A 25,718-nucleotide genomic window follows, 5' to 3' on the forward strand; every position below is an offset into this window, starting at 1 on the left:
CAATCAGATGCTAAAGACTACTACTGGTTATTGTTAACTCACCATCGTTGTGCCCTGAAATCAACGCAACTATCATACGCAACTGTCAATAGTCAATACGGCTAACCTTTATATCGCCCTTTGATACATATAACTGCCACTTGAAGAGAGTGGAAGGAAACTCGAATGACTCCAAGCTACTAAATAAATTCGCGCGAGATATTGCTCACTCCTAACTTGATATGGACAAAGTTCATATTTCGTAATCAGCGAGTGCTTTTTGCTATGCATTGGAGCCGCCATCTTTCCTAGGTTTATGTTGACATCTGTTCCGCAAACAGGCTTTGATCATTTACTTGCGTTAGAATATATATCGTGGATGTATCATTGCCTGTAAGGCCGAGTATAGGCTCGCTGTTTACTCACATGAACCTGTAAATTACGACCTTTGTACTATTACAAATTTTAGGCGCAACATTAATAGCTAATAGTCTCTCATGCAGCTTTTGTATTGGTAAATCTGCGTCGATGACTTCTCCGGGTTGCTTTTACGCCTCCCTATCTTTTGATACTATCGCAATGTTGCGGCGCATTAAACTGATGATGATAAGAAATGATTACTAGTAAAAGACCGAACACATATACAATCCTGTCCCACCTTTCTCGGAAATTACGATTATGCTGACGACCACGATAATATATCGGTTGATTGTATATTAGTCGATTTATGTGTCATATTATTTGTTTAATGATTTGGAACCAGATGTAAATTTGATTTTCCAACAGATTTCTGATTCACTTCGTCTAATTCACTTTTGCTTGGCTAACATGAGAGTAGTTTTATATAATTGATTAAATATTGGCCACGGTTCGTGTTTCGCTATTCTTGTTCGTTCACGCGTGTTTTAGTTTTTAGCTAGCACCGTGAATGGTTGCCATACAACCATTTGGTATGACATATTTTCAGTTCGCTGATAGCAGATCAATGGCAACAAAGCAGTTTATACGGGCGCTTAGGGACGGCGTTAGAAGGCTGTTCATTGAAAAGTGTTTGTGTCCCTGTAATCCAATGTTACTTTTCTGGATATAAAGAAGGTGTGTGTCGATATCGAAGCCAGATAGTTACTTTTAATCAATGTGGTCTATTTTATTGCGTTATTGGTGGGGAGTAGGGACATGACAGACAATTGAAATTACATGAAATCCCGGGTTAATTCAAAAGTTACAAAACATTTTGCAACTATGCGATCAATAAGCCACCACGAATGGAATTCGTGACTAGATATATAGCGTACAGTACTGCACAGTCGGGCTCTTCAAAATTGACTTTTTTCTCAGATCGTACTGGCTACTTGATAAAATTGTTACCTAATTTAAGCCTACACACAAAATTTGGTTCAATTCCAGCCAGTAACCGCATTGCTACAGGAGAAGAAAGTTTCTATTTATTATATAAATATAAAATAAAAAAAATTTGAACATTTTCTGTTCACCCCATGAAAGTCTTAGGCTGTCTATAGAAACGATGATCACCAAATTTGGTTCAATTCCAACCAGTGCAAGCGGAGTTATTGCCGTCGAAAATTTGGATTTGAATAAAATTGTATTTACGGTGAGCACAACTATAATAAATAAACAAAGAATCGGTCACCGTAAATACTATTTTATTCAAATCCAAATTTTTCGACGGCAATAACTCCGATGTCACTGGTTGGAATTGAACCAAATTTGGTGAGCATCGTTTCTATAGACAGCCTAACGCTTTCATGGGGTGAACAGAAAATTTTTAAATTTTTTATTATTTATTTTTACATAATAAATAGAAACTTTCTTCTCCTGTAGCAAAGCGGTTACTGGCTGGAATTGAACCAAAGTTTGTGTGTAGACTTAAATTAGGTAACCTATCGATTTCATCAAGTAGCCAGTACGATTTGAGAAAAAAAGTTATTTTTGAAGAGCCCTACTGCACAGTTCACATTCTCTTCTTTGGCTGTCGCGAGTCGCACCTCGCACGTATAAGCTGCCTGATATAGCAGAGGCGGGCAACTTCTCCGGTCGGCGGGCAGGATATGGGAAAATGAAGCACTTGGCGGGCCGATTACAGAATATATACATTAATCGCGTATAGTTATCCACCTATATACAAGGAATAAATCGTATTTAATGTAAAACTCAAAGTTTAAATCATAGAGACCAAAAACAGTAGGTCTATTCAATGAATTTATTAACAGTAGCTGTTGAAGTCAATCAGACATCTGTGGTCGGCCAGAGTTGTGAACAAGTTCTTTTAACTCTGACTGAATGTCGTATGTAGAAACCCTTAGTAAAGATTGCACGTGAACATCAGATATATTGGAACACAGCCCTCCCTCGTTAATGTTCAATTGTTCATGATCGAAAAAATGTACACACTGTACATGATGTACAGTACATTGTACAATGTAGGCCTACACCCGAACAGAGCAAGTAGTTACTAGTTTCATGTCTAATTGTCCATCTTTCTCAGGATGGCAAACTTGGATTCAGTCTGCGAAGCATAAAATTTGTCAATACTTTCAGAAACTCTCTGCAGGCCGGTCAAAATCATTCGCGGGCCGTATGTTGCCCGTCCTTGTGCTATATAGTGTACTTAAACGGAATCACACATCCGACTTACTCTTTAGATTAAGATGGGGTAGTTCAAAGAGAGATTCTCAATTGCGTTTGAAATTCTGACCATATTAAGTACTGCAACATTTTTGGATCAGATAGATTCAACACTGATGCCAGCAGGTATACTTATTTATGTCATATCATCCTTATTACTATTTCTCGAAGCAAGATACATCATATGCTGGAGTGGGTTCGATATGACCAGCTGTTTAGCCTATCGTATTTGTAACCACACAAGCTTGCAATATTTTCCTGTGTGGAAAAGGTGGCGTCGGTATGCCGCAAAATATCTACTCCATAATAATAGAACACGCTGAAAGCGCTAAGTTATTGGTTAACTCTCAGAAATACAAACAATACATGTAATTTATGAGCTGAGGCGCCGTCTTCATCCAATGCCAGTCGTTTCTGCAACATTCATCCTCATTCCACGATTCTCGCGCCACGCAACTTGCTGACAAATTGATTGGATCATCAATATATGGCTATCGGTTGTGAATTTGCTAATGGCAAATCAGCCTTTCCTATAATTCTTAGGCCGCACTTTTCTCGCCTGTCACTTACAGCGAGAGCAGATCACCGCGTGTGCATCTGCGTCTGCGTAGATCTGAAGAGTTAATTGTTTATGAGACGCAAAAACTGCTCTACTAACCCAGATCGGACCGGCGCCGACCTTGTTTCAACTACGCATTGTCAACATATAAGCAAATACTTGACCCTGAAAAACTGATCCGTGTAAATTTGAGAAAGATTTCTACGTACGCGCCTGTAACCAGACTTGGACAACTCGATAACTCCAGTTGTCTAATTAGACTAATTAGCGCGGATTGCCGGTAATCTACTTCTTATCTAATTTGTTCAATGATTCCATGCCCAAATTTTAATACTAATCTAAAAAGATAGTAGCTACAGGCAGGGCCGTAACAGCACTTCGTCAGGCCCCCCAAAAACTTTGGTCTTGGGCCTCCATAGGGTTATAGACCGCACTTCTGGGGGGCTTCGCCCCCCAGACCCCCCTTCGGTGATACCCTGTTTACCGCTGTTTATCATATTCGTTAGCAGTTTGTTTAGTGAATCGGCTTTTGTCGCCTAAGCGCGTGAAGCGCGGGAAATTTCTAGAATTCATGATTGAATCGGTCAGTATGATCGGGAATTGTATTGTTATCAATTTTTATCTTCCCTCTGCTCACGTAATCGGATTTGCCGGTAGAGCTGAGTGAGGTGTGTTTGAAAAGGTAGGACCACTCAATAATAATTAAACATCTTCGGGCGTATACCCGTTGGCAAGAACGAAACAGCACTTCGTCAGGCCCCCAAAAATGTGGGTCTTGGGCTCCCATAGGGTAGGCTTACCATATTTGGGAAATCTAAAAAGAGGACACTTTTTCAGCAATGTGAGACTTGCAAAACCGGAGAAGAATTCTCAAAAACCGGTGAATTTTTCCCACTTTGTGATCGGTTGACTAAAATAAAAAAAGGTCATCTTTCCGCTCAGAGCTCAAAATACCGTTTTTCTCCCCACATTGCTGGATGGATGACTAAAAAAAAAGGTCAACTTTTCGCTTTCAGCTAAAATCACAATTTTTCACTCCGAAATACCCGCCGGAGCGTCACTTCTGTGCTAATTTACGGCTAATTACTCGCAATTTGCTCTAAATCTGACCTAAATTTTAAAAAAAGAGGACAAAATCTCAAAAAAGAGGACAAAAGGGCGTCCTCCGAGGACACTTTCAAAAAATGTCAAAAAAGAGGACAAATCCTCTTAAAAGAGGATGTATGGTAACCCTACCATAGGGTGATGAAACGACCCCTCCATCACGTTGTTCGCGTTTGTCACGAAATCATCTGTACTGTATTGTGAGCCAGCGAGAGGCGCGAAAATTTTCGATAATTTATGATAAAATCGGTCAATCAGACCGGCGATTGCATATATATTATGCTATCAATATATTGTCCTCTCTACTCACGTAATTAGATTTACCGGTAGAGCTGAGTGAAGTGTCTTGAAATCGGGAGGGCCCGTAAATAATAATTAAACATCTTCGAGCGGGCGGACCCGTTGATATGACTTCGTTACATGATGATATTTCGTGAATTCCAGTCTGCTATATCAAAAAATATAGAATCGCTCAAACGTAGGCTTCTAAACTAAGAGACGCACACGATTTCAAATTGGTATTTCTTCACTGGCATTAAATTTTTCCCAGCGGGATGGTATTTGTCTTGTGAGGTTCAGATTGCAAAGACAGGAACATTCGGCGCCAGTCATTTAGGCGCCTATGGACAATTAAACCTATATGTATTTTGTATATATAACGAAGTCTTCGGTCAGCATAAAGGCATAGACCTTTTCGGCCAAGGTTTTCTCGCTGCCGATCGTTCTGGCACACTTCTTGGAGTCGTATGTTATATGGCCTAAAACTTGATTGTATGTCTTGGTGGGTCGTGGCGCGGTAATGGCCGAATGCCCAATAACAAAGATAAATGGCTACTTGAATTTGAAGAAATTGCATAAATTTTCAAAAAATACTCTATGATTTATGCTAATTCACGAAATAATTTTGGGCCCCCTTCGATCTCGCCCCCCCAATTGGGGGGTTTGGAGTGCGGCTGTTACGGTGCTGGCTACAGGACAACTAGTGAGAAACGAGACAAGCTGGCTGTACAGACAGTTGCCATTCTCATGTTTATAAGAGTGAACTCTGATTTGATAATAACCGAATTTGATCCAATTTCCAAGTTATCGCGAATTCAGTCATTAGAATTGTAATCTCTAATTGGAAAATGCTGTGTGGCTGTAATTCTGGAAAAAGCAGTATAGGCTGTATAATTCAAATACTAATCAATTTAGATTCAGCTGTGTAGCCACAATTCTAATTTGAAAAAAAAAATACTGTACAGCTATAATTCTCGTTCTAATCTAATTTAGAAAAGCTGAGAATTTTGTAGTTGACCAAGTCTGCCTGTTACAAATACCACCAGGAAAGCTGTGGCGCTAGGTCACGAAGATACGTTTTGCAAGATGTAGGCCTATGCGACCGAATATCAAAAGTCCGCGACGCTTCACCTCATACCATTCTTCAAAATACTTTTTCAATTCAATTCAATTTATTGCTAGAAAATTCATCATTTCAATGCACCGCAAGACTGCGATACAATGAAAGATAGGAAGGTGTGGAAACGACTTGGAGTAGTGTTCGAAATCAGACACGCACGCGGCGTATAGGCGATGTAAAAATGAGGCATACTCTGAATGAAAAGTAAAAAAAAGATTATATAAAAGGACAGGTGACAAAAAAGGTGGCATGTGTCGGGAGGCGCGATCGATATGTCAGGTCGCGGTCCGGTAAACTTAAATGTGGACTGACATGCCCGATGATTGTCGGATAGCCGGCGAGATACTGTTCCACAAATCAGGTCCGGCATATTTGATAGAGCGATGATCTTATTTGTCTACCGTATGGTAGTTGGACGACGTGGATGCGCGTGTGTCGCACTTTTGATACCGAGGTAAATATGATATTGAAGGTTTCGGGGCAGTGAAGCTGATACATAAACTTGAGCAATTCGGGCCCTTCGTTTTATTCTGATACTTCAAGTAGTTTTGTATGTCGTCCTACTGAAAATTGCACGTTCCACCAGTAGCTTAATGGAGTAGAAACTCACAGAATTACTTCGGCTCTTATCTGAATATCACCGATGACTAATTTGAACACTTCTGTAATCATAATCACCCGCGTGACCTTGCCGCAAAAGTCATCTACTCACCAGCGAAGTATGAATTTTGGACAGTGCGATGTATAGTAGCTGGTTTCTTCGTTTGAAGCTGCTCCATTTCTAATACCCCTTTCCGCTGTGGCTTTCCATCCTGGCACTACACTCACTGATGAATCACTAAATCGCCAAACAGTAATCCTGATACGAACTCTCTTCAGACCGCCAGTACACCATCTCAATCGACAACTGCGAGCCGTCGTTATCCAAAGAAAAATGCGCAGCCACGTTTAAGCAAATGGTCAATGAATATTGCCGTGCTACGGAAGATCCAAGATGTGATCGCTATACTTTCCGAGGTACAATTATATTCAAAGCAGTGGTGGCCAACCTTTTCGGCCAAAGGGTCACATCAGATTTACGAAATATTGCGCGAGACACTTGAATGTTGATGTCCTATTTTGTTGTCGTCCGATAGGAGGGAACCGAATTAGGTATTGGTAAAAATAGGACGTATATCGTAGCAGTGGAATCAAAGTAACTCATTTCCGTTTTACAAATTTTGAGAAAATTGACGTCTCGTAAAGTTTTCATCTTCTTCCAGCCATATATTGGTCCTGATTAACTTTGAATTGATGAAATACAGTGACAATAAATCACGCGAAGTGCTACGAAAAATATCGAGTCAAATATATCTGACTCGAAATATTCTACTTTATTTGCATTGTTCATGTACGAAGAAAATGTGGATGGCCCCTGGCTACGCAAATGCATCGGAACGAACTTTTAGTCATCAACATCCCAAAGTTCGCGGTCAGCCGAATCAAATTTTTGGTTGGTCTAGCAAAGGTCACAATAAATTACCTGGCTAATTATTTTTTTTATATCATAACAAATTTCGAGAATTATTACCTCGCGGGCTACTCAAAAGCATACTCGCGGGCCACATTCGGCTGCCTATGTTCTAAAGAGACAGATATCGACCGAATTCGTTTCAGTTGGAAAACTGAAACTGGACTTCGTTTACAGATTATGACTGCGATTATGATGAAAACCAATGTGGAGAGGCAAAATGTGTCAACGTGGCAGGAGGATTTCGTTGTAAATGCAAAACGGGATATCAGTTCGACAACGGCAGCTGCACAGGTTAGTACATGGATATCTAGAAATCCCAGGGTTAGTACATTATATTTTCATTTTATATAATGGTAAGAGCGATTTTCTTTGACCTAAAAAACGTAATATTTTGACCTAAAAATCAAAATTTTGACATTTTTGACCCTAAAAAACTTTATTTTGACCTGATGTATGTAAATTAGATGTTTTCACACATCATGCTCGAATTATACTACTCATCTTCATTTCTGGTTGGAACTGTTTGTTCTTAGTCTACAACGAAGTATTCTGGACCGAAAAACACTTTTTGACTCGAAAACTGACAAACTTTTACATGAGAAAACTTTATTTTAACGAAATCTGGAACTATGAAGAAATCCAGTAGTTACATCACGCATTATGGTAGAAATGATTAAAATTTGTTGTAGTACAACGAAAGATAATTTCCTATGTTCTCGGGTAGAAAGTGTCTGTCCTAACTAAGTAGCTTGCCAAAAATGGAAAAGGAACGTTCAGCAGCAGCAGTTGTTGGTTGGCAACACTGAAGTTGTACGTACACTGCTGTTGACACGCCGTGTTGCTTCATTCTGACAACGTTCTCTGCATCACAAAATTTTCGTCATGCGCTTTTTGATATAAGAACCAATGCCCGGCATGCAGTCTTGCTACAGATAGGATATTGCGGTATACGGTGAGCATAACACCAGAGGTGGTCAGTAACGAAGTACTTGTACTTTTTGATGTACTTGGAGTATATTTTGCCTACTCACACTACTTTTTAAGTAGTTATGATTTTAGACTACTTCTACTTCTACTTGACAGTTTTCAGTTTCTTAGGCAAAAATAAGCGTAGAATACCTACTTACTTACTTACTTGTGAACCACCACTCCTACTTTTACTTGAGTAGAAATTCCAGCGTTACTTCTGCTTCTACTTGAGTAGAGATGGTGACTACTTTGACCACCTCTGCATAACACCATGTCAACCTATTTCTTTCATTTGACCGTTTAAGATTCACCATGAGCAGACAATGGACCATCTAAAACGGTAGGCCCATAAAGTAGGCTATAAGCTGTAAAATATCAAATAAGTTCACTGACAGTGCAAACATCTACGGCACAAACAAATGTAGGTTGCAAAAAATGTTTTCTTTGTAAACAATTGGACAATTTTTCGACCAATCTCTACAATTTTGACAAAGTTTTGACGTATTTTGGCATGTCAAAAAATCGCCATTATAAATGATACATAATTTTAATCAACGAAAAATCAAGCCTGGTTATACATCCAGCTACAAATAGCGCGCCATGGTAAATATTGAAAAATCAAACGTTGACACCGCACAGGATGTATCCAAAAGCCTAGAGAAATATTTCCATCTTCGAAAAATCTAAAAAATTCGAATTCGAATCAATTTTCCCGATATTATTGGGCAGAATCAGGGTTGTAATGACTCGATCCAATTCAGACTTGGGCCGTGATTTTTTGGTGACTCGAGTCATTTTCCTAAAATTGAAAAATGACTCGATTCGAGTCAATTTGTGCATTGACTCTACTTGTTTACGTGTCATTGCGCATGACTCGGACTAAGTCACATGACTCGAGAGTAGGTCTACCAAGACAGGCATTTAATTGTAATTGTAAAGAATAGTAAAGTTATCACTATATAGGGCGGTTTTTTTTACCTAAAAAAAAGGAAAATTTTGACCTAAAAAATTTAAATTTTGACTTTTTTTGACCTAAACAAACTGACTTTTGACCAAATTTTGACTTAACGTATGCAAATTAGGTGTTTTCCCACATAATGTTAAAATTGTACCACTTATCTTCATTTCTGGTCATTTCTGTCCTAACGAAGTAGTTTGGCATGAAAAAACGTTTTTGGCTTAGAAACATGCAACATTTTACACGGAAAAACCAATATTTTAAGGAAATCTGGCCCTACGAAGAATTCCAGTGGTTATAATATGTATTATGGTAGAAAAAATTAAAAAAATTTGTAGTACAACGAGAGATACTTTCCTACATTCTTGGGTAGAAAGAAAGTGCATGTCTTTACTAAGAAGCTTGCCAAGGACGTTCAACAGCAGCAGTTGTTGGCTGACAACACTCGAGTTGTGCGTACACTGCTGGTGACACACCGTTTTGCCTTATTCTGACAATGTTGTCTACATCACAATTTTTCATCAAGCGCTTCTTAATATAAAAATGATGCAATGCGCAAGAAGTCTTTCTTCAGTTAGGATATTGCGGTACGATGACCATAACACCATTTTTACCTATACTCGTTTTATTTGAGCGTTTATGATTCACAATGAGCAGACAATTGGCCGTTTACAACGGCAGGCTTACAAATTAGGCTACAAGCTGTAAAATGTCAAATGATAAGTTCACCGACAGTGCAAAATCTACGATACGAACGAAATGCAGACGTCAAAAAAATTTTGACTTGATGAATAATTTTGACAAATTTTGACCTAACGCTACAATTTTGACAAAATTTTGACAAATTTTGACATGTCAAAAAAAAAAAAAAAACGCCCTAGTTATCACCTTATTATTATTTCGTCTATCAGTACTGGTACTTGAAAATACAACCAGAAACTGTTAAAAGTGAGGGAAAGTATAGTATATTATGAATGCGAAGAATTCGATATCAACGAGCAGGGTTGTAAAAAGTGGTAGGCTTATTCACATGACATAAACCTGGAACAGAACAGTCAACACAACGACTTGGACTCGATGCTCTATACTCCGCAGTGTGTGAGTCAGACCCGAGTCAACTTTTTCGCATGACTTGACTTGACTCGAGTCACTTTGGAAAAATGACTTGACTTGACTCGGCGCTTTAGAAATGTGGATTGACTCGTGACTCGGAGCAAAATTTACGAGTCAATTTCAAGTCATCAATAAGTAAATGGTGTCAATTAAATGTTCGGATTGTCCGCGATACGCCGGTGACACGCCGGTAAGAGCAACCATTCATTCACTGATTGTACGTTTCACTGGTCCTCCATTGTTACATCACGAATTGTACGTTCCTATGGTCTTCCATTGTTACATCACAAATAAATTGGCCGGAAAAGAAATGATCATTGATCATAGCTTAGTAGTAGTAGTAGTAGTAGATTAATAGCAACGTATCTCCTTTTCGTAGACGGCTTATATTGCGCAGTGCTCACCTTTATCAACCCTCTTGTATGATTTAAATCGAATGAATATAGTTTATCCGTTTATATTCTCAAGGATGTGTATCGTATTGTACCATATCATATCAATTTGTTTAAACTTCTCGAGGCTTCGTATTCTATCCTCTATTCTGGCTGATAATAACAGACTGTAGCATTTAACTATATACAGTTACTCGCGTATATTATTAGCAATTCTACGTGTGCGTGTGCAACACAACTCCTTTTTGCATGTATATTTAACTTTATACTCGTTATTTTATTCAAGATAAATGGCTAAATGATCTGTCTTTCACACAGCTGGCAAAATGTTATGAGTTTAAATCATCACTTGCCCTTCGAAAATTCAATTTGACTTGAATTGTGACTTGACTCGAGTCACCTTCGAAAATCTAATGACTTGACTTGACTCGAGTCAAAATCTGCAATGACTCGTGACAGTCGTGACTCGAAGGTAGTGACTTGATCCCAACACTGATACTCCGTGACTTGAACCTGACTCGGTGGTGAATTGAAAATGACTCAACTTGACTCGAGACAAAACTATAAAAGTGAGATTGACTTGTGACCCGGAACCTTAATAGTGACGTTTGGTTACAACCCTGGATAGAATGAATAAATGCATTCACTCATTCGCGCGACGCGCCTATGTCTATACTCTATGAGTTCCACTTCTTTCATTGATCACTATGTTCCACCTATTAACATCGTCATGATTATGGAAATGTTTGGTTCACATTGCTTTCCTCACGTTCCTATCGCGAATATCACAGAGGGTTAAAATCTTTTCTGCTAAACAGATATCGATGAATGCTCAGCACCTGGATACCATGACTGTCGTGGATACAAAGAAAAGTGCAGAAACACGCCAGGGAGCTTCCGTTGTGAATATTCAAACAAGTCATCAAAACACTAAATTGGTTAAATGAATGAAGAATTCAATACCTCATTTGTAGCGAAGCATACTGGATTTTCATGAAGTAGACTATATACTGTATAATATTAAGTAGGAATGTTTTGTACCTTCGGAAGGCTAGATAGGAAGCGAAACTTCAGGAGACGTCCACGTCCACCCATCGGCATTGCACCAAGAAATTAAGATCATGCCAGTTGCACCCGCATGAAAACATTCTCGCACACGCCGGACCGCGCATACATGGATGAAAAATAGGTTTGGACTACATTTTCACCGAAGGCGAATCAGTCATCGACAATTTCTGGCACTAAACTTTGCTATCACATCCATTAAAATGGGTGAAACGAGTCAAAAACTTCCCAGGGATGCAGTGGGTTCTACCACCTTTTTGACAGTGGCGAGATATCGTAGTGTTATGGTCCACAGCTCCAACACCAATGGGTTGCGGGTTAGAGCCCGACTCTTGAATTCCTACTTAAGTGTTGCAGGTTTAGCTATAGACTCCGCCTCGTCATCTCATCCGTACAAGCGGCGTCTTATAAATAAATTTGCAGTGGGCCGTGATACAAGTCGGCAGCTACGGAATAAAAATGAAGAATATCGTCCTGTTGTAAAAGACCATAGTAGTCGACAAAATGAATACCACCAACAAACCTTGTCTCACCCCCCAGTCTAGAATGATTGTCAGATATTGCTTTTTTCCGGATTCCGGGGATTCAATGAGTAACTTGTTAGGTTGCCTAAATAAAAGCTGCACACCATCGGCCTCGATTTCAACTGGTAGATGCGACCGCACGGGAGTTTGAGAACTTTGAATTTCAAATTTTACTGTCAACCTCCGAAATTGTCAAGTTGCCTAATAAACGATGCTCAACAATTTTCGCTCTTTTCTAACCGGTACAAGCGAAGTATTTGCAGGTGAAAACTCGGATTGGCAAAAACACCCCGCGGGCGGTGGGTAATCTCATTCATCATTGACAATGGACATTACAACCAGGGCTGTGGAGTCGGAGTCGGAGTCGGAGTCGGGGTAATTTACGCTTGATGGAGTCGGAGTCGGAGTCGTGAAAACTATAATAGCTTGAGTCGGAGTCGGAGTCGGTGGGAAAATACTGACTGGAGTCGGAGTCGGAGTTTGTGAGAATGACTATGACTTCGACTCCGACTCCGACTCCAACTTCTCTATCATGAAAACATTTGCTTTCAAAGAATTTTCAATATAATTTTTGTACCACCAATCAGTGTTATTAGACAGATCAGCTGCAGCCAGCCCGTTACACTCAGGCCAAATTTGGCACACGAGAAGGTTCGGTGTGGCCTGTGAGGTAATTCTCGAAATTATTCATGACATCAGGTACAATTGCAAGGCCAACCAAAATTTGATCAACATGACCGCGAAATTTGATGATGACTAAAACAACAGTTCTGACGCATTGGCGTATCCAGCGGTCAGCCACATTTATCCCAGATCTTCGTATATGACCATGAAGTAGAATATTTCATAGCAGATTTATTTGACTTGAAATTTTTCTCGGTTCTTCGCATGATTCATTGTCACTAGATTTCTTGCATTCAGTGAGCCCCCTTCTGAAAATTATATATACATATTATTCAAATTGAGTCCAACTATATATTCGCAATTAGGAGATACGGCTTCGCTTGTGCACTCGCAGCGAGATCGTCGACAAAACATTTTCACAAAATGATAGAGGCATGTTCACTGATACCGTCGATTTTGCTATGTCTAAACGACGAATAATCCTGTCCTTGCCAAATGAGCCCAGTGGTATACAGATGCGACCCCCAATGTATGTTAGCCACATATTTATTGATATAGCTATAGCCTAATTCAGTCGTTATCTTGCAAAAAAATTGCGCGCTTCGCGCGACCAGGGCCTGATTGCGCACTGCACTTTTGCATGACATATTGTTATCAATTTTAGAGGGTATTAATATAAGTATTGTTTGCAATGTTACCTAATTCGGTTCGCTCTTATCGACGACTAAAAAAAGATTATCAACATTCCAGTTGCCCCCGCAATGGTTCGTAAATCTCAGGTGTCCCTTTCGCCGAAAAAGTTGCCCATCCCTGATATAGATAAAATTAGACATTACTTGCAAATTGCAACTCAGTTGCAGAGGGGAAGAAAACCGCAAGATGCGTTTTCGCGATGCAGTCAAAATTGATGCATTTTTTGGAATCATACCATGATACTATGACAGAGAAAATGCATCGGCTGGTTTTGTAAAAATGATGTAAATATGACCAAACGATGCTTCCCACTTGACAAAATTAAAAATATTTGTAGTGTAGCTTAGCTGTTTGGGTCGAACAAATGATTAAGAAATTGTGCAAGTCCCAATCCTTGAATACTTGATTAAGTACATGTAGACTAGACATAGGCTATGGTCTTTGACTACTTAACTAAATTCCATTTATGACCAATGTCTAATGTTAGTAGTAAGAGTGTTTGTGCTTGTAATCAGGATAGTGTGCAATGACAAAATTAATAAGCTCGATTTCTTTAATAGTTGCTGAGTCATAAACAAGAGCTACACTTTGATTTTTTATATACATTTTTATTATACAGGATTAGATATCTGCCATATTTGAATGATTCATGCATTTCAGGATATTAGAGAGTCCATGTTATAAAAACTTAAATAAGGAAGGATATTTAGCAAATCTTTATTTCATGTTAATTGCATAGTGGATAATTCGAGCTGTGCTACTATGAAACAATTTAGCATGCCACAGTTAATCGTATGTTTGCATATGTTTAATGGTTGTATGATAGTCATTCAACCGACAATGTGGCATATAATTTTTGAAGTAAATTGGTAATAATGCTGGAGTCGGAGTCGGTACGTTTAAAGACCCAGGAGTCGGAACGTTTAAAGACTCAGGAGTCGGTATATTGAAAATGTGTGGAGTCGGAGGTAAAATTTACCGACTCCACAGCCCTGATTACAACTTCGTTTCTACGCGTCAAATTTGCTTTGCATCAAACTCCTGTGTTGAAATAGAGCCAAATGTGGTATGCAGCGTTTTTTAGGCAACCTTATAATCAAACGAGTGAATTCCCGGAATCCAGACAAGTTATTGAGATGCAGACAGTACCATGCACCGGGAATTCCGCGACGACCACACCTGGCGCTGTTTTTACTTGGTAAAACTAGCTTAGAATGAATAAAATCTGCCTATCTGCCCATTAGCAAACGGTAAACCGCTCAGAGCACTTCCTCCTGCATCAACCAGCCGACATAAGTCGATGGTGTCTCCATGCCCGAGCTGGCGGCTCATACACAAAGAAATTATCACACACACGGCAAGAATTATCAAGAATTCACAATACGGCGGCAAAATACAAGCAATTACTACTAAATAAATACAGTCCATCCTCAAGATTACCGGACCACGACTGACCTATCGATCTCGCTTCCCATGACATGCCGCCCTATTTCTTGTCGCATTCTTCTTCTATACCAGGGGTTCTCAACTTCTCTTGTGTAACGGGCCGCATTTCAACAGCAAAAGACGCTGCGGGCCGCAGAACAATATTACCGTGTATTTGTGGGCTACAATTAAATTTAGGCTACTGTAGCCTATTTACCACTCGTATTTTGGCATTTAGTACATTTTTATGCATTATAAAGCATCAATGGACAGCGTTCGTAAGTTTGCAGCTGCTGCTTATTGTGAGAATATATATCTTCTAGCGCCGCAATCCCTTCATGCAGCGTGCATTGCATTCATTGCCAAGTCGGTATATGCAACTTAAAACCCTTCCACCAGAGAACCGAACTCTCTGTTTCAATGCTTGAGTGAGCAATTATAAAATTACGGTAACTTTTGCGTTACAGAGGCCATTATCACACTGAGCTCTGAGTGATATGAGAGGAAGTCTGGCGTTCGGGCCATTTCTGAGCAAACCAATCAACCAATCTCTTTTCCTTCCATGCCTCGGGCCCTACATCAACAGTTACAGAGTTAGCTTTGCCAAGTTAATATGTTTCGCTGACCCCCTCACCACGTTTGCCCAGCCAGCGTTTCCTCTGCATATATGTCCAGGTCCACTCTGATAAAATTCGACCAGAAAATTAGTTATGCAATGTTGGTGGATTTGTCCGAGGTTGGGTTAAAGCAGTCTACGCGGCAACGTGTTTCAGAACATGCGACCGACTGACATTATTGACGTAACTCGTCTGGACACGATTGAATCAGACGACTGTATCTTCGAAATTTGTCAGGTGATATTGTCTTTGCTGCTAGGTTCCGGAAACAGCAAATATTCGCACAGTATGTTACGGTCTTATTGAAATCGCACCTTCTGTAGCAGATTTCTAGGATTTAGCGATATTCCAAGTAATTTTGAACGATGCGTCTGTAACGTTGTCGGCAATCTCAACAACCGTTCGCAGCGAGTCAAACACTTTTTAAAATTGCAGGCCAACTACATAGCGGGATTCTCTCGAACCAGAGTCCAGCAGAATACCGATTCAAAACAATAACAATCTGAAGTCGAGCATATATCAAGAAACGAGAGCACATTGAAGCAGTGGTTCTCAAACTTTTTCAGACACACCCCCTTTTTGATAGAGAATAATTTCGTGTCCCTTATCGTCATATAACAAAATGCAACCAGAATGCTACAAACGGCTAGTTTGATGGCATGGAAGGTTATGACTGTTGATGAGAGAATTCTCAAATATGAAATTCGGACTATACACAAAGAAATAACTATGAACTGAAGACAAATTGCGCGCAGCGCGAAATTTTTTTCAGTTGACCGCAGCGTCGCACCCCTTTCAGATGCTTTCACGCTCCTAAGGGGCGCGCCTCCCAGTTTGAGAACCACTGCATTCAAAAATTAGTAATCAAACGAAACAGGGACGGTGCGATAAAAGAGCAAAGAATTTAAATTAATTTGTTACAATACCGTGTCAGCAATGATTGAGTTTATAATGAAAGATGTCGCGGGCCGCAAACTAATCGTCTGCGGGCCGCATGCGGCCCGCGGGTTGAGGACCCCTGTTCTATACTATCTTCTTTACTTTCATTCAGTGTGCATGCCTCCTCTTTACATCGCTAGGCCAAGGTGGGTGTCAGATTCCATAGACTACTCCTTGTCGCTTCGACATCTTCCTGTCTTTTCATTGTATCGCATTTTTTGTGGTGTATTGAACTGATAAAATTGCTAATAAACCAATGATGATGATGATGATGAAAAGCACGACGGCAGACATCCTTCATGAGTGAATTGAATCTGGATACGACCGACTTCACGTCCTCGCAGCGCGATTCACAGACATCCCAGCCTAGTCAGGAATCAATTACATGGCGAAGTAGAGTGATGGTATGTTGCATCAACGAGTATAAATATCAGCGGGACAGGAACAGGTTTATAAACGACACCGAAGCTTCTAAAGCTTATCAAGCAATGTTTAAAGCAGATAAAACTAAAACTAACTCTGGAAGTAGCACCAACACGCGCATGCGACTTCAACAGACTTACGAGTGGCTATAGCCCTCGTTACGTATAATAGTTGATTTTTCAAACAGATCGGGCATTATGGTATGCTAGCAACAATAATGGTGCATATAACGAGCATGTAAGTGTACACCGAAATAATACAACCTCAAGAATCAGATTGTTTCGTAACAGCAAAGATATTCAAAAGATCAAAGATCGTGTACAGAAAGTGAACAATGAACCAAGCAGTACCTTGAACTTGATCAAGTCAACAACATTGTCTCCAGCAACTGGACTGATGGTGCAAAATACAAGGGAAAACGGGTTGTACCACACTTCCCGTAATCTTTTAAGTATGACCGTGCGGTGTCCTGAAGTTGCTGTCGCAGAGCAGACGACTGTTTGCGATTCATGTATCACAAGTCCTCAATATTCGAAGAGTGCGTCGTACCAGACAGCTAAGTAATGGTGTTCCGTACCTTAACTTACATCTCCACTGCTGAGTACATTGCGGCTATGAGCCAACCGGATATCACAAAGGATATTTATGTTCTTTACTTTGCTTTAAACTTCCCGTTTTCCAGCGTCTTGCTCTTTCCACCACTACCACCTCTAAATTAGCAGAAAATCTTCGGAATTACAGAAACTTTTCGCAATCGGCCAAGTCCCGACTACGATTCGAATATGCATTTCTCAGGGAACGTGCAGCCGTGCTGCTGCACAACCATGTTCCCGGCAAAGTGAGCGCCCTGTATACATTCCTCGATACTTTTACCCTGGACGAGTTGAGACAGGTAACCTGAAAATACACAAGAACCGCGACTGACAATACGTCGAACGGGAATACGGGAGCGGAAAATCGTAATCGGTGGATCCAGCTGATAAGGATGTTTCAAGAATGGAGTGATTTGATCAATTAGTCGGAAGTGCTCCATGAAAAATCCAAGGCCGGCCAACACACGCAGCACTGGTATGAGCTGTGGTGACTCCAGCTCTGTTCATTACGTCACACCATTGTTTAACTATTTTGCAGCCAGTGATCGGGACCACGCTTATAATACTATCCATCCTCTTATACCGGAAACAGAGTTGGACACCTAGAATTTTTCAGCTCTACAAATTAGATTAGAATTACTGTATTTGCAATTACTTGGAAATTAAATAAACTCCGAATTACAAATGCAACAGATAATCAAGTTTACTTGATATCAAACTAGAGTCCATTCTCACAAGCATGAGAACGGCGAATGTCTGCGCACCAAGCTTCACTCGTTTCGCACTATTCCAGTAGCATTTGCAGGAAAACCAAATATTAGAATAGAATTAAAATTCCGGCATTTCCCTGTATTTAGTACAGCTGGGCAAAATCGAGTACCAGAGTGATTCGATTCTGAATCACGTATTATGCTTCGAGTTGAGTATTCGAGTATCACCCATTATGACGTCGAAACAAAATGTACCTTTAGCGCCACCACAAAGAATGTAATGCCTGTTATCCATCACAGTAAAGATACTTTGGTATTTCATCGACTCTACTGACAGAATTATTCAGTTTCCCACCTCTAATGGGTATTTGATCTACGCCTGATTAAAAACATTGCCAAAAGCATCAAGAGATATGCTTACCGCCAACAAACGCATCCCCGGCGCCATTAGTGTCTATGATGTCTTCTTGTTTCACAGGAATAATTGGAAATTTCTTAACATCGTGCGGACCTGCGATAAAACCCACCGATTCCAATAAATCTCAAACACGCTCCAGCATAAATAACGCACGCGTACCGTTTGCAACAATGGTGGATTCGTGCCCTTGGGTGATCACAACAATACGCGGTCTCGTCGAATTGATTTTGGTCCATCCGGCCAGTTTGGAAGCCACCTTCATTAAATCATCTGTTCCCAAATCGTGCACACGAGCAAACGTGGCCGCTTCCTAGTTGTAAATAACAGGTAGAATACAGACAGAGAATACAACACTATAATAGTCAATAGTGGTGCAATACAAGGACTACCAGAGTTACTACCAGGGTTGTAATAACTCGAGTCATTTTATTTAAAATGGGAAATCACTCGACTCTAGTCAATTTGTGTATGAACTTGACTTGTATTCGAGTCATTGCACACGACTCCAGACATTCTCTATGACTTGATTTAAGTCTCGTGTATCAGGAGGACTGATAAAAATAGGCGACTAAACTGTCCTTTATCTGTTTGAATAAACATGTTAGGAGCGAGAAAATGAGTATTACTATTATGAAAGCGAGGACTTCGACATTTCCGAGAGTTTCACAGAAGTAATTTTAACCGGACTTGCACTCGATAATCAACACTGAACAGTGAACACAATGACTTGGACTCGGACTAGAGTCTCAACACTACGGCTCGGACCTCACTCGGTGGTGAATTGAAAATTATTCAACTTGAAACGAATAAAATACACAAAAGTAATATTGGCTTGCGACTTGGATAAAGCCCCGCACTGAACAGTGGGTTTCAATCACGCATCACTGAGAATTCATTGCAAACTCACCGTTTCATTTCCGAAGAGGATGTCTACGTACGGCAGAGACGCTACTTGATTATCTTTGAAAAACTCGCACAAAAACGGAGCTGAAAGATATAGGCATTGAACGCTACAGTATGCCAAAACTGCCGAGATGTTAAGCAATTACGGGGAGCAAGCCATAATACAGCGCACAGTGGAATTACTTTGGAAGGCGTCAACAAACCTGATAAATTCATCATGAAGGTTTTCCCGTTTTCTGCTGCATGTTTGCCAACTGCGATAATAGAGTCTTGTGACACAGTCATGAAAAAACCCTGAAATAAGCAAGATATGAGGATAGCTTTGGCGTGACAAGAGATGTAGAGATTTAACATTCAGAATTACGCCCTTGCAGTGACTTTTAGCCAGCAGTGACATCACGCAAATGCTTTAAAACGGAAACGGACAATTGATTAGGACAGTGAGTACATACCGCAATATAGTAATACTTTGCTTGCTCTACAAGTGACCAAGTCTCCTTTCTATCGAGATGATCCTTATCGTAAAGATTGGCAGCGGCAAGGTTGGCACAAAGTGATCTGAATAGAAAATGGTTACATTTCAATCAAGCAATACTGCTACAGTAAATAGCACAACTTATTTGGTCATATGCATGGATAATTGGCATTCTACTGTTACCACTGTAAATGTTACTGGGCGTGTTTTCCAGCACTAATTGACAATACTTGGAAAAAGATAAGAACAAAGGACTGAAACAGAGATAAACATCCCAACTTAGCTGGTAAAGTAATGTCTTGGCTATCAATAGCAAAGACAATAGAATTTCAAAATACCTATTATAATTGCATAGCAATGCTGCACAGGTTCCAGTTGGTTCTTTATTTTGAATATAATATGCAGTGCGGACACCAATTTCTTCTGCTTTTTCTTTCAAAATCTCACCAAACTTGTCTTGGCCGATGCAACCCACAAAGGTCGTTGCACGAGGAACACCAATCATCCACTATAGAAAATCCATTCTTAAAACCACATCATTACACAACTCACATACATATTGACAAAATTGATATTCACATGAGGATCATAATCAGAAAAGAAATCCCTCCACGATGATCAATCTGTTGGTATGCTACTTGGATATAAAAGTGTAAAATGTCATTGCATGCATGTCATTGCATGCGTTCCAGCAATACCTAATTACGAATGCCCGGTCTGTACCTCCAACAAGCAAACACGATCCTGTTAGAGTCAGAATTACAAACCTGAGCTACTTTGATGGCATTCAGAGTGGCACCACCGGCAATATAGTCGACAGGGAAGAGATCGACAAGTTCCTGATACATGGGTTTATGTTTTTCCTCTGCGAGAATAGCGTCGTTTGCTTTCAGGTCATACCTGAAATGAAGAAGCGAAAGATGAAGGTATAAATATCCACAATTTAGTATCATCCAAAGCGTCTCTCATCGCACTTCTTCAAATATCCTTCAGCGACGCTAGCAGATAAGTCCAGCAGCGGGTTTCCCATGCCGAAAAGGGTTCCTTCACTAAAAAGAAATGTATGCATATTTCAGCTTCGGTCACTGTGTGCATTATCTACACATGGACAGTAAGATACAGAAAGAGATGCTTAGTGCTTGTACCAAATATACCGCAAGTGAATTGAGCAAAATTGGATCAGCATACAGTAACAGAACCACACAAATAGTTGAATTACACGGGTTCGTCTCAAAACCATGCCAACATCGTACGATTTATACCTATTCTAATATCTATCCTGCGAATACTTGGATATAGGAAAGGAAAGGACGTAGTTTATTTTTGTCCTTGATGTTTTTGCGGCATATACACCGACTCATGATATACATACACACGATCTGCGCATTTGCATACCATGAGTGCATGATGTGCATATGCCGCTGGACAAGGAAGTGCAGATATAGCCTTTACGACTTTCTAAGTCATGCACCACCCCTCCATGCTATCCCAGTAATGCATGAGCGCCAAGCAGGGAAGTCATGGATACCAGTGTTACTAATCAGGTCTTTGGTCTGACCCGGCCGGGAATCGAACCCACGACCTACCGATCAAGAAGCCGGACGCTTAACCATTACGCTATCTTGATATATGTATTGAGTTTGAGACAATCTGCAGGGTGCAGATAGGGCCTGCGGGTCATGATAGGTGAAAACAACACAGAGAGCCACGAGACATCTCGCGACAGGGTTTGGCACTGAGCCCGAGAGTGCAGCCGAAGGTAGAAGCTAGTCATTTCACTCACACAACTTCATCTAATTCACTCTCGGTCTCACTTTCCGATGACTCGTCTCCAGTTGAATCGCCAAAAAAGCTACCGTCATCATCACTAGAGCTAGAGGATTCAGAATAACTAGTATAGGAGTCAGACTCCTCAATATTGTCACTCTTTTTTTCCTCTATTTCTTCTTCGGAAGATATTTCTTCTTCTTCCTCTTCCTCCTCTGATGAACTGATGACAGCACCCATTTTACATCAACCCTATCTGACTCTGTATCCAAGTACAACGGGACGACACTCCGGAATCAATTTGTCACTATGGGTAGCCTATAGTTTGAACTATAAATTTACACAATTGGCAGATTGTGCGTGTTTCTTGACCAAGAGAATGAAATATATCAGCATCAGTTTCCAGTTAGTAAGTTGAGTGTTTTTAAGTTGAGATGTGGGATTTTGGCGTACCGGCAAACCAACAGGTAAACCATGGTTTGCATTTCCACGTTGTATGAAAAGCACCACAGACCTTGAAATCCTGATATGTTATGGCATGATAATTTGTATTTTGCACATAAAAAGCTAGAGAAGTCACTAGCTGGAGAGTGGACAACTGGACATATGGTAACACTACTAACACATATTGCTATTCAGAAACTATTGACGGAAGTCGATAGTGACAGTCGACATCCCGGTACATAAATGTGCGTAACAGTTTCAGACCGTTAACTAGTATATCCTGTTTTAAACTATGCCATGCTCAAAGCATGCAATATATAATCAACTGCCCTTGAAATCCATCTTTCCTCTGTATACATTGTTATCTTACATCAAGCTAAACTAATTCACGTTTCAATATGCCACTCAACTGGTATGCGGATAGAAGCAATCTCAAACCGCCCTAGGCAATGTAACATAATTGCTTTGCCCAAGGCAGTGCTGGTGGAATCTTCAAGCGGATGTCTGGATACATTTTCTAAGTTCTGGTCTGGGTGCTTGAAGAAGTTGGCTTGGTGCTTGAAGAAGTTGGCTTACTGGTGACAGTTGACAAAACAGTGTATCAGAATGTTTAATGCTGAAAATAGTCAATGACCTAAACATATCATTGATTTTGTAAAGAAATCATCGTGATAGCTATATTGTCTGACATACATAGTTATAGGTTGTGCATTTATAGAGCCGTAAATAACTAACGAACTAAAAATCCAAAGACTTCACTAGGATCTAGAGATGGTTTCTAACATAGAACTCGGTGCCCAGTCAGAAGGGGTAGAAAAAGAATAACATGACAAATTTATTATTATTATGATAAAATTGCAAATATAAACTGCAATAAAATAGAAGAGAACACTATACACTAATATCAATTGCGTGATTTAATGACATTCAGAGAAAAACAGCACCTTGATTCTGATTACAGTGTATATTAATCCAATGAAAGTAGGTCCAGAATTGCGGAAATAATTATAGATTAGCAATATGACTGCAGTTTGTACATCATCATGACAAAAAGGTAACTTATGTGGTAAACGAGTGTGGTTTCTGAAATTGACATCAATCTATTTGACTATTCATATTTAGGTCAATTTTTCATTCAATCCTGCTGAAGAGTGTGGAGTTGAAATTAAAAAAATGTTTTTAACAATAGGTCCACGCATCATACGGTTAGGTGTTTGTATGCCTATATGGAATCTCTGTCCATTTTTTGAAATAAATCCTGCGTGATGAGAGCTTTTCTATATAGAATAATTAAGGAATTAAACAGAAAATCCTGCGTGACGTTGCCACCAATTCCACTCCGGTTTGTATGCAATGCGCAAATTCTATTTTTTTCACCATAAGATTTATTGCACAATCTCAGTACGGTAGTCAAATGGAAGAAAAATGAAGACATCTTACCTTACTTTGGCCATTATGACTGTGGAATATCCTATAATACTATTGACTATCTAGATTACTGTCAAATCACAAAATATGTTAGAATATTGCAAATAGCACATCATTGCAAATAAGGGGTCAAGTGTAGAATACGGCCACTTCGAGAAAGTGATCCCCATGACCATCACCGATCAATGTTTCACATGAACATGTCAAAACTCATAGTGCTTCACATGAACACGTCAAATTTTGCCTGTGGCGTGACGGATATTAGGGTTGTCGGAGGGGGGTATTAGGGTTGGGGGACAGGGATGCTGGGAATATTAGGGTTGCCGGAGGTGGGATATTAGGGTTGCCGGAGGTGGGATATTAGGGTTGCCGCAGGTGGGATATTAGGGTTGCCGGAGGTGGGATATTAGGGTTGCCAGAGATGGAATATTAGTGATAGGGTATATTAGGGTTAGGGTGGGGATATTAGGGTTGGTGGACGGAGGGATATTAGGGTTGCTGGAGGGGGGATATTAGGGTTAGGGGTATGTTAGGGTAGCCGGAGGGGTTGGGGTTAGGCCATCCCAAGATTAAGGTGATGGATATAGATCTCCTAACCCTAATGTCCCCTCCACCAACCCTAATATCCCACCTCCGGCAACCCTAATATCCAACCTCCAGCAACCCTAATATCCCCCTCCCCCAACCCTAATATCCAACCTCCGGCAACCCTAATATCCCACCTCCGGCAACCCTAATATCCCACCTCCTCCAACCCTAATATCCCGCCTCCCCCAACCCTAATATCCCACCTCCGGCAACCCTAATGTCCCACCTCCGGCAACCCTAATGTCCCACCTCCGGCAACCCTAATATCCCACCTCCGGCAACCCTAATATCCCACCTCCGGCAACCCTAATATCCCACCTCCGGCAACCCTAATATCCCACCTCCCCCAACCCTAATATCCCGCCTCCCCCAACCCTAATATCCCACCTCCGGCAACCCTAATATCCCATCTCCGGCAACCCTAATATCCCACCTCCGGCAACCCTAATATCCCACCTCCGGCAACATAATATCCCACCTCCGGCAACCCTAGTACTCCCAGCATCCCTGTCCCCCAACCCTAATGCCCCCCTCCGACAACCATAATATCCGTCACGCCACAGGCAAAAAAACAACAATTTATTTTGACGTGTTCATGGGAAGCATTTGTCGGTGTTGTGAAACAATGATCGGTGATGGTCATGGGGATCACTGGCCGTATTCTACACTTGACCCCAAATAAGTTAGATTGAGCAGTTCAATCTTATATGTTGATGTTTCATGGAAATTAACTTTGCAACAAGTAATGACATCTTCTTCCCGAATGATGTAGGGTAATATAACAAGGCTGCACTGGGTACTCATCCAACAACAGTTCAAACAATAGAAGTGTCTACAAAATAATTGCTATTTCAGCACATGTGAAGGAGATGACATCGCGCTACTTCATTAATAAATTACCAAGTCTGCAGAGACCTATATTCCGACAGAGCATAATAAGTTAAAAAAAACTTCAAGCTGACTATCACATTGAGAGAAATTTAATAAAGGAGAGATTTAAAATCCATCGTTTGGGGCCTAGTGCTTCAAAATACCTGTGCTACTTGATAAGCACACTTAAGTTGCCCAATTGATAGACAATCACAGAATTCACAGTCTTTTAACCACAAGCTTATATTACATCATCTCTGTCAAGGTCGACATCAAGTTAATCAAGTTTACGATACACACGTGGAACATTCTAATTGAGGAGACTCTTATGCCTTTTATTTCATTTTTGATAATCCTCGAGCACTAAGCAGTTATCAATAAAAATCATGGTTCAAGGTTCAATCAGGAAAATTGTCAATTTCCAGACTGCATATGCGATATAGAAATTGCGGGTCTAGTGCACTTTCTAATCCACAACATCATGACGAATGGCCATTACTTATTAGGGATCCCTATGAACATGTCTAAATTTATGGCGTTTAATCCGTTTTGAGTCACAGTATACTACTAGGATACTATT

The 25,718-nt window shown here is 40.3% G+C and overlaps 2 protein-coding genes across 3 annotated transcripts; one reads left to right on the plus strand and one right to left on the minus strand.

Annotated features, from left to right (window-relative positions):
- The first annotated feature begins 44 nt into the window (after positions 1 to 44).
- LOC145459294 (protein disulfide isomerase CRELD1-like) lies at positions 45 to 12,443 on the plus strand. Its single transcript, XM_080337941.1, has 5 exons — positions 45 to 1,074; positions 2,643 to 2,751; positions 6,567 to 6,704; positions 7,375 to 7,491; positions 11,451 to 12,443. The coding sequence occupies exons 2-5, from the start codon at positions 2,742 to 2,744 to the stop codon at positions 11,564 to 11,566; spliced, it is 381 nt and encodes a 126-aa protein (XP_080194067.1). The 5' UTR covers positions 45 to 1,074; positions 2,643 to 2,741; the 3' UTR covers positions 11,567 to 12,443.
- A 4,470-nt stretch (positions 12,444 to 16,913) lies between these two features.
- LOC145459293 (adenosine kinase-like) lies at positions 16,914 to 23,821 on the minus strand. Of its 2 annotated transcripts, none has more exons than XM_080337940.1 (10): positions 23,693 to 23,821; positions 21,016 to 21,090; positions 20,809 to 20,941; positions 20,380 to 20,549; positions 20,019 to 20,124; positions 19,770 to 19,860; positions 19,571 to 19,650; positions 18,823 to 18,973; positions 18,667 to 18,756; positions 16,914 to 17,839 (listed from the first exon to the last, which is right to left on the minus strand). In XM_080337940.1, the coding sequence occupies exons 1-10, from the start codon at positions 23,704 to 23,706 to the stop codon at positions 17,712 to 17,714; spliced, it is 1,038 nt and encodes a 345-aa protein (XP_080194066.1). In that variant the 5' UTR covers positions 23,707 to 23,821; the 3' UTR covers positions 16,914 to 17,711. The 2 variants fall into 2 exon arrangements, with proteins under 2 accessions (XP_080194066.1, XP_080194065.1); XM_080337939.1 differs by lacking the exon at positions 23,693 to 23,821 and adding an exon at positions 21,825 to 23,649.
- Positions 23,822 to 25,718: the final 1,897 nt, after the last annotated feature.

The sequence above is a fragment of the Botryllus schlosseri genome, chromosome 16 (genome assembly GCF_051294905.1).
Source record: "Botryllus schlosseri isolate E-star chromosome 16, Bs_hap1, whole genome shotgun sequence".
Taxonomy (NCBI): domain Eukaryota; kingdom Metazoa; phylum Chordata; class Ascidiacea; order Stolidobranchia; family Styelidae; genus Botryllus; species Botryllus schlosseri.